This window comes from Mesocricetus auratus, unplaced genomic scaffold (assembly GCF_017639785.1).
Source record: "Mesocricetus auratus isolate SY011 unplaced genomic scaffold, BCM_Maur_2.0 Super-Scaffold_100003, whole genome shotgun sequence".
Classification (NCBI taxonomy): Eukaryota; Metazoa; Chordata; class Mammalia; order Rodentia; family Cricetidae; genus Mesocricetus; species Mesocricetus auratus.
Genome location: NW_024429188.1, coordinates 6,061,505 through 6,070,716, shown reverse-complemented (window position 1 = coordinate 6,070,716; position 9,212 = coordinate 6,061,505). Strand labels below are relative to the sequence as shown.

The 9,212-nt window shown below is 40.0% G+C and overlaps 1 protein-coding gene across 8 annotated transcripts in view; it reads left to right on the top strand.

Annotated features, from left to right (window-relative positions):
- The first annotated feature begins 6,581 nt into the window (after positions 1-6,581).
- Positions 6,582-9,212, top strand: part of LOC101839355 (protein FAM104A) — an 84,151-nt gene continuing 81,520 nt past the window's right edge. For 2 of the 8 annotated variants that reach the window (XM_040743976.1, XM_013125630.3), the window contains exon 1: positions 7,104-7,236. In XM_040743976.1, coding sequence (XP_040599910.1) covers positions 7,202-7,236 — 35 coding nt within the window. In that variant the 5' untranslated portion in view covers positions 7,104-7,201. Of the gene's footprint in view, positions 7,024-7,047; positions 7,328-9,212 lie in introns of those variants that run through there. The other 6 variants (XM_040743978.1, XM_040743979.1, XM_040743980.1 and 3 more) reach the window with 5 other exon arrangements.

Sequence of the window (9,212 nt, the reverse complement as noted above, 5' to 3'; positions counted from 1 at the left end):
TTAAACCCAGAATCCCAACATTTCAGCACATATATGTGCCATAAAATGTTTAAACTTTCCTCCATTGTTTCTGAAATAGAAAAAATGCTGATATAAGGGAAATTTGGAGTAGTAACATTGATGCTATGAATGATTTTTTAATTAATTAAATTTATTTATTTTATACTCCGACCACAGTTTCCCCTCCCTCCTCTCCTCCCATTCCATCCCACCAGCTCCCCTCTGCTCCCTCTATTGACTCCTCCATTTCTGTTCAGGAAAGGGCAGGTCTCCCATGAGTATCAACAAAACATGGCATATCATGTTGTAGTAAGTATTAAGGCTGGGCAAGGCGACACAGTGTGAGGAACATGTTTCCAAAAGTCAGCAAAAGAGTCAGAGACAGACCTTGATCCCACTGTTAGGAGTTCCACAAGTAGATCAAGCTATGCAACTGTTACATGTATAGAGGGCTTCTCTCGTTCCCAGAAAGGCTTCCTGGTTGTTGGTTCAGACTCTGTGAGTTCCTGACTCAGGTTAATTGTTTCTGTGGGTTTTCTTGTGATGTCCTTGGTCCCTCTGGCTAGTACAATCCTTCCTCTCTTTCTTCAGGGGGATGCCCTGAGCTCAGTTTAATGTTTGGCTGTGGGTCTCTGCATCTGTTTCTATGAGCTGCTGGATGAAGGCTCTCTGATGACAGTTGGGCTAGGTACCAATCTCTGAGTATAGCAGAATACTGTTAGGCATCACTATGCTGATATTTTTTCCCCAGTCATGTTTGATTCTATCCCAGGTCTCTGGACCATCCAGCCTCTGGGTCCTGACACTCCAGATAGTATCAGGGGGGCTCACTTTCGTGGCATAGGTCTCAAGCTGGACCAGTGATTGGTTGGCCACTCCCACAGTCTCTGCACCACCTTTACCCCAGCATACCCCATAGGCAGGGCAGATTGTAGGTCAAAGGTTGTATGACTGGGTTGGTGTCCTAATGCTGGTTACAGGAAATGGCCAGTTCAGGCTATGTATCCATTATTTCTAGAAGTCTTAGATGTAGTCTTTGTAGATTCCTGGGAGTTTCCCTTGCACCAGGTTTCTACCTGAACCTAACATGTACCCCCGCCTTTCTGGTCATTTCTTTCAGTATTCCCCCCAATCTGATCCCCCATGGTTCCATCCCCACCCCCCACCCCCAGTATAGCTAGGAGATCTCTTCTATTTTCCCCTTCCCAGGGAGATCCTAGCATCTGCCTTTGAGCTCTCCTTGTTACCTAGATACTCTGGGTCTGTGGATTATAGTCTGGTTATCCTTTACATAACAACTATTGTCCATTTATAAGTGAGCATATATCATGTTTTTCTTTCTGGGTCTGGGTTACCTTACTCAGGGTGATTTTTTTTTCTAGTTCCATCCATTTGCCTGCAAACTTCATGATTTCATTGTTTTTGACAGCTGTGTAATATTCCATTATGTAAATGTACCACATTTTCTTTATCCATTCTTCGGCTGAAGGAAATCTATGTTATTTCCAGCTTCTGGCTATCACAAATAAGTCTACTGTGACCATAGTTGAGCAAGTATCCTTGTTGTATGATTGAGCGTCCTTTGGGTATATGACTAAGAGTGGTATAGCTGGGTCTTGAGGTAGATCAATACCCAGTTTGCTGAGAAACTGACACACTGATTCCAAAGTGACTGTACAAGTTTGCACTCCCACCAGCAGTGGAGGAGTGTTCCCCTTGCTCCACATACTCTCCAACATAGGCTGTCAGTTGTGTGACATGTTTAAGATGGAATCTCATAGTTGTTTTGATTTGCATTGCCCTGATGGCTAAGGATGTTGAACATTTCTTCAAGTGTTTCTCATTCATTTATGATTTCTCTTTTGAGAATTCTCCAGTTAAATCTATATCCAATTTTAATTAGGTTATCTATTTATTTATTTTTAGTTTTTTAAAGACAGGGTTTCTCTGTGTAGCCCTGGCTGTCCTGGACCTCCCTTTGTAGACCAGGCTGGCCTCTAACTTAGAGATCTGCTTGTCTCTACCTTCTGAGTGCTTGAATTAAAGGTTTGAGCCACCACCACCTAGAGGATTATTTGTTTTGTTTTGTTTTTTTGATGTTGAGTTTCTTAAGTCCTTTATATATTTTTGATATCAGCCCTCTGTCAGATGTGGGGTTGGTGAAGATCTTTTCCCATTCTGTAAGCTGATGTTTTGTCCTATTGACAGTGTCCTTTGCCTTAGAGAAGTTTTTCACTTTCTTGAGGTCTCATTAATTGTTGATCTCACTCTCTGTGCTTCTGGTGTTCTAGTCAGGAAGTTGTCTCCTGTCCCAATGCATTCATGGCTATTTCCCACTTTCTCTTCTGTCAGGCTCAGTGTATCTGGATTTGTATTGAGATCTTTGATTGACTTGAACTTGAGTTTTGTGCATGGCGATAGATATGGATCTGTTTGCATCCTTTCTACATAAAGACATTCAGTTTTGCTAGCATCATTTGTTGAAAATGCTTTCTTTTTTCCATTGTATAATTTTGGCTTCCTTGTCAAAAATACAAAGGATATTTTAATAAGCTTGCTTAGGGACTATTAAATTGTACAAAGTAGAATTTAACTATGTGCTACCTTCAATAAGACTAGATGGTGGTGGTGGTGGTGGTGATGCACACCTTTAATCCTAGTATTTGAGAGGATGAGGCAGGTGACTCTCTGAGTTTGAGGCCAATCTGGTTTACATAGTACATTCCAGGACAGGCAGGGCTTCACAAGGAAGCTCTGTCTTGACCCTCCTCCCTGCCTCCTGCAAAGTGAAAGACATATGAGGAATGGAGAAAGAAAAGTCTGTGCCACAATTTGAGTTTGCTGGAAAACTTTCTGCTAATGTTTACTCATCAAGATAAACTTCCAATTAGGCTCCTCCATTTTACAATCAGCCATTATCTAAGAACATTCCTCTAGCAGGCAGTGCTGGGTCACAACCACCATTAAGTCCTGGTCTGCCATTGAGTCCCCTGTGCTCTTTTTCAGAAAAGCATTAATTCTGCCAGGTAGGCAGGATGACCCAGGTTAACTACTGGAAAAGAACAGCACAGGTGTACTTAAAAAATAATTCTGGCAACATATCTGCTGTGTAACTTTCCCATCTGCCCAAGTGGCCAGACTTGAGTCTGCTGTCTTTGTTTACATTGCTCAAAGTGTAACCTGGGGCTGGGGTCTAAAAGAGATTTAAGGATGACAGCATGTGTGGAATGCGTAAACATGAAGTATACGTATACGTAAGCTAGTGACATCTTCTGGTTTTGACTGTCTCCTCTTTGAGCAATTGCTAGAGCTGGACAAGTGCTAAGAGAGAGCGTTTTCTTCATTAATCTCTTAATTATATAGTATGCATAATGAAAATTTCTCACTGGAAGGCATACAACAAATATTGTTAATAAATCCTTGTCCACATTTGAGACGATAATTCTCATGTTGATTTCTATCTACAAGTTGACATGTTTCTGGAGTTGCTGGGTTTCAGCAAACTGGTCCTAGCAGCCCTAACAAGATAGATTCTGAGATTCATTCATCGTCAATAAGCCAGTTAGAGAGACAAGTAATAGTGAAGGAGAGAAAAAGATTTCAGTGTGGCCACACTGGGAAGAGGAAAGAGTAAAGAGGTTCAGCCACCCCCATTTTGGGGGTCCTGACATCTGGCTTAGGGTTTAGTAGAGGGTGAGACTTAGGTATGACTAAGCAGTTCTGGTCAGGATGTGATCCTACCCCCCAACTGACACATCACTGCCAGTCCTGCAAGGTCAACCATGTAGCTGTCAGCAATGTGTGACATCTCTTTCCAGGAGATAAGCTCCCCTCTGGCTGGTACCTAGGCCCAGCCTTTTCCTTACCAGAATGGGACTCTTGGTAAATTCCTGTTTCTTAGGGTCTGTTGTTTCAATAGTTTGATAGCCTAGGCCAGGGGCACAAGTGTGTCACTTTAGAATATATTGGCTTCTGTTGAGACTGCTAGAGATACATTTTGCAAAATTCCTTTGAGAATATTTATCAAGTGTCTTCATTACTGTACCTTGAGATTATTGCTGACCTTTTAAATGTTACTAAATTCAGACTTTGCTGTATTGCTTTTCTTTTAAAATAAATTCTCTTAAATTACATTGAGGGTCTGCATTTTCATTTAAAATGTCTGCATTTACTTTTCATACTTTTATATAAAATGAGCTTACAAGATTTCATATAAGATACTCTTAATTTAAAATGAGTACTTTGGAGCTGGAGAGATGGCTCACAGGTTAAGAGCACAGACTGTAGAGGTCCTGAGTTCAATTCCTAGCAAGCACATTGTGGCTTACAACCATCTATAATAGAAGCAGATACCCTCTTCTGGCATGCATGTATACATGCATGTATACAGCAAAGCACTCAAGCATAAAATATAAATAAAAATTTAAAACTAGTAAAAAATAAAATGAGTACTTTGTGGTCAGAACTATACATTCAGTGTTAGAGCATTTACTTAGCACTTGGAAGGATCTGAGTTCAATTCCCAGATCAGCAAAAAGTAAAAACAAAGGAGTAACAAGAAAAAGAAAAACAATCTCATAAGTAAATATTTAACAGGTGATGGAAAACAGCTTACAGAAAAAAAAAGTTTTGGAATCTGGGGTGGTACACAGTCATAAACTCTATTCCCTGTCCTAGATAAACTCCCATCTTGCCTCAACTTTGAGGTTGTCTAGCCTCTTGTTCTCTTTGTGTATATCAGTTGAATAGGCCACTTACATTTGAGTCATAGCTGGGCATGGTGGTACATACTTGTAATCCTAGCATTTAGGAATAGAGACAGGAGGATCAGGAGTACATGATACCCTCACTTATGTAGCTAGTTGGAGGTCGGCATGCTCTACTTGAGACCCTGGTTCAAAAAAATTACTAAATTTGAGTCACTTGTTTGTTTATTTTTTGCCTTGTGATATCTTACTTTGGATACATTTGGACAATTTCTCCACCCTAAGGATAAAGCACGTATGCTTTACTTCTGGGAAATAGCAAGTCCTGTTACTGACCGTGGAATCTGTTATTTCCTTGTGTAAATATCCAGGCAAGAGTGAAGATGTCCTAAAGAGACACTTAAATATTTCCTCCTCTGGCTATCTGTTCAACAATGGATCTCAAGGAATTGGAAATTTCCCCAGGAATTTCATTCTGGGGGAACTAAAATAAACTCTGTGCCAGACAGGGAGAGCAGCTGTCTCTTGAAGACATTGTGCACAGTTCTGATACATTGTCAGACTACCTTTTAAGAGACTGGAGTTAAAATATGATGATGGCTGGGACCACACCTTAACCAGGATCACTTAGGTCTGCATCCTTTTGGTCCCTCGATCTAAACCTAAATATCACTGCTGTATACTAGAAAAATGGGCTTGGGGGCAGATCACTTGAATTCTATGCTCCTCTGACCACAATGGCTGCAGTAAACAGATCTTTCCAATTTTTACTGTTACTTTATTTAATTGGCTTATTGGGGATAGGTGGTCTGCCAGGGTCTAGGCTCTGACTGTAGTAACACTTGAAACTGAAAGTTTGTAGGCTTTGATTCTTAGAAGTATATACTCAAATCTTACATGATGTTCTAGCAGACCACAAGCTCTGGAGTCACGACTTTAGAAGTAAAGGTTCTTCATGCACCTTCAAATCAGAAAGGGTGCTATAAGAAAATAATACAACCTGCGTTGCCATATATAATGAGCTTACTATTTGAAAAGGTTAGCTTGTTAAAAAAATGTCACCTGAAATAGAAGGATTCAAATATCTATGGAGTTTAGTAGTTTTGGATGCTGTTGCTGTTCATGCACCTCTATACCGTTTAGGCAGGACACAGTAGGGCACTAAAAAAAGTATCTTAAGAGTGAAACATTCAGGGCTGGAGGGATAGCTCAGCCGTTAAAGGCTAGGCTCACAACCAAAAATATAAGAGTGAAAAATTCTCTTAATTCAAAAGCTTGTCATTAATGTAGACCTAAGCTTAGAGGTTACTTTTGGGTATGTGGCTCTCTTCAGGATGACAAAGTTTACTCATTCTTGGAATTTCCTATTTGTTGTCTTATTTTTTTTTCTGTGTGTCTGGGATATTGAATAGAAAGGAAAACTTAGAGATCACGTAAACCAATGTATTTTAAATTCTAAGTGATAGAAACTCCTGGGAGAGGGGAAAGTGTGGTGCATGGTGGAGCTATAGCAGAAGCAGGGTCTTTCTTATCACCTCCTTGCCTGAATACTGAGTTCTCTGACTTCATAGTCTTACAGCTGAGGAAACAGCATGCCCAGGAAATAAAGGTTCTCCAGGGAAAGAGTGGAACTCAGATGGAAGGGAAGTTCTTTTAGGTCTTGGCCCACCAGGAGACCCTATGAAAAGTAAAGAGCTGCCTATCAGTCTTTATGGCAAACCTACTGTTATTAAAAAAAATAGTGTACAGTTACACTACAAAATGAAACCGTTTTTGTTATGAAATATGATTTTTTCAGTTATGTTAGGCTATAGCTCAAATAATTCCGAAGGCTTTTAAGATTTTTCTTGTCATTGTCTGGGAGCTCAGATACTGGCAGGGCATCTATCCATTATTAGCCCTGCAGGCTAGTTGTTCCCTGATGCGTAGGTGTGACCTAAGAGGGAAAGAGGGCCCCAAAGGATGAGAGGCCCCGATGGCGGCTTGCTTGGTGGCGTAGACACTGCAGTGGGCAGTTAGATTCGGATAGGTGAGGGCCTGGAGGACAGTGAGTGCGTCAGAAGTGGGTTTGAGGCTGGGGTGAGTGGGAGGAGCATGTCCTTGTACACGTCTTGAGCTTGAGGCGCAGGGGGCTGTCGGGAATAGGTTCTGGACATCACCAACCACGTCTCTTAGGCAACAGGCAACCACAGCGTCGGAAGGAAAGTGCAGGAGACCCGGAGCCGGACTAGCAGCCTGGCAGCAACCTCCCCAGCATATGCTTGCAGATTCTGAACCAGCCAATCCTACCCTAAGAAGAGCTCATCTTTCCAATGTGGTAGGGACTTCCTGTTGCTGTTGCCATGGTTCCGCGGGCGGGACTTAAGAAAGGCTTCCTTTGTTTGAATGGTTCTCCAGTTCCCTTGCTCAGGTTTGAGTGCGTTGTGTGTTGTTCATCCCACCTGTTTTTCCCAGCCTTCATCTTATGGGCTGTGGGCAGAAAAGCAGCGGAAAAGATGGATGATCCTCCGAAGATGGACGATCCTCCGATGTGGGTGCCTGTCTGTTTCTTTAAAGTCTTAGATGGCAGTGTTGCGCCATACAACCCCTTCTCCTCTGCCCTATGTGTTTGAAAATATACTGTGAGTCTTTTTAAACTGAAAAGGCTTTTTTTCCTTCCTTCCCTTACCTTCTTCCCGTTCTCCCCTTCCCCTCCTTTTCCCCTAGTAGGATTTGTGTCTGCCTGGAACTGGCAATTGAGTTAATAAATTCTAGATTTTACCTTGTTAATATTCACAGCCTTAGAACAAATCCCTTTATTTTTCAAGTTGGCTTTACTGTTGTGGGGCAGCCTAAACACTACAGTTACTTGTATTTTGGCTTCTCTGAAAGGCCTTATTATTCTGTCTCCTGCTTGTCCTGGGGTTTGTGGACCTTTATCAGTGTGTTCTTTCAGTGTAGACTTTGTTTCACTTCGTCTGGAAAATTTCTGTAAAGTGTTAATGAAAACAAGTTTTTTTTTCCTACAGTCCCATCACCTAGTGGTCACCAATAATTGTATTTTATGGTAATTGCCTTAGAGATTTTCTAATGCATACGGGTCTTTTTTTAACATACTAGAATGCATATTTGTGCCTTTGCTTTAGCATCTTAAAAATTCTTTTATAAAATCAGACCAAATTCCATTGATATATGTAATTGCTGTATGTCACATTAAAAATCTCATATATTTAGCATGAGTTATTTGTCACTTGAACATTATCTTCAGTGTGACAAAATTATTTAATAAGTGATATGAAACAACTCATAGCCCCATCTCATTATCAAATATTTTAAAAGTATTGCTGCTAAGGAGAAGATCTGTACTGGTTTGCTTTTTTTTTTTTTGCGCACCATCGATTATTAAGCACACAAAAAAGTAGCTAGCATTATGTTCTGAGTAGATATGTTGTGTGTATGAATTAGTGTTTGATTTCTGGGGGGTAATTTTGTTTTCAAATGCAGTGTGACATTTCATAATGCCTTATGTGTTTAAACAATGTCCTGTGTGCTTTTTCTTTACATTAAAACTATGTGAGTAATAAGTATAATTTAAAACCACTGCTGTTTCCAGGCTTACATTCTTCCCCAGAGTGTCTTGTTTTTTCTTGTATTTGGCACAAAAAGGTGTTCTACAGGAGTGTGTATTTTAGAATGTGATTTCACATCTGTGTGCTACAATTGCTGTAAATATAAAGGGTGGTGACTGCAGTATCTGCTTCAGTGTTGATAGACTGCATAAATAGTTCAACAGGTTCTTAACTTGGGTCCTCACTACTAGATGCCACGTTATTTCTATCTCTACTGTTTGCCATGACATGTGTTGTAGGGAGAGAGCTTTAAATCAGATATTCATTTATTTATTTATTTGAGAGTGGGTGTGATAAAGTCTCCGTAAATGTAGCCTCTTGAGATTACCTTTTCTACTTCTTGTAGGAAAAACATTATGTCATTTTGAGTGAACTGAGTCAAGGAGGAAAATATTAATACATTACTCAAAAATATTGTTTCTTTAACTTACAAAGAACATTATCATAATTCTTATCATATTTCTAGAAGTAGATTCATTGACTTTATAAATTCAAACTTTTTATATTAATTAAATTTGTTTTTGACAATCTTGTATAAAAGGCACAACTTTTTATTCTATGGATACATGCCACATGAAAGTCAATTCCCAGTCTATGTAAACTTTGGGTTTTTGTGCAGTCGTCATCATTTATAAATTTGAAAAATAGTATTGATTTTATGTTGCAAATGTAGAAATTAACCTCACTGTAACACATATATTAAATATTTTTCCTTTTTAGTTATGTTTGTGGTCTCTGGATATGTAATTATTAATACTATCCCCGCCCCTCACCACTCTGCTGGGGATGGAACTTAGAGCTTGGAGCACTCAATGAACACACTACCACTGAACTACTGTTTATTTTCCCACTGTCTTGAGGTAGTCCCCATCAAAATGCCTTGACAAACCTCAAAGAA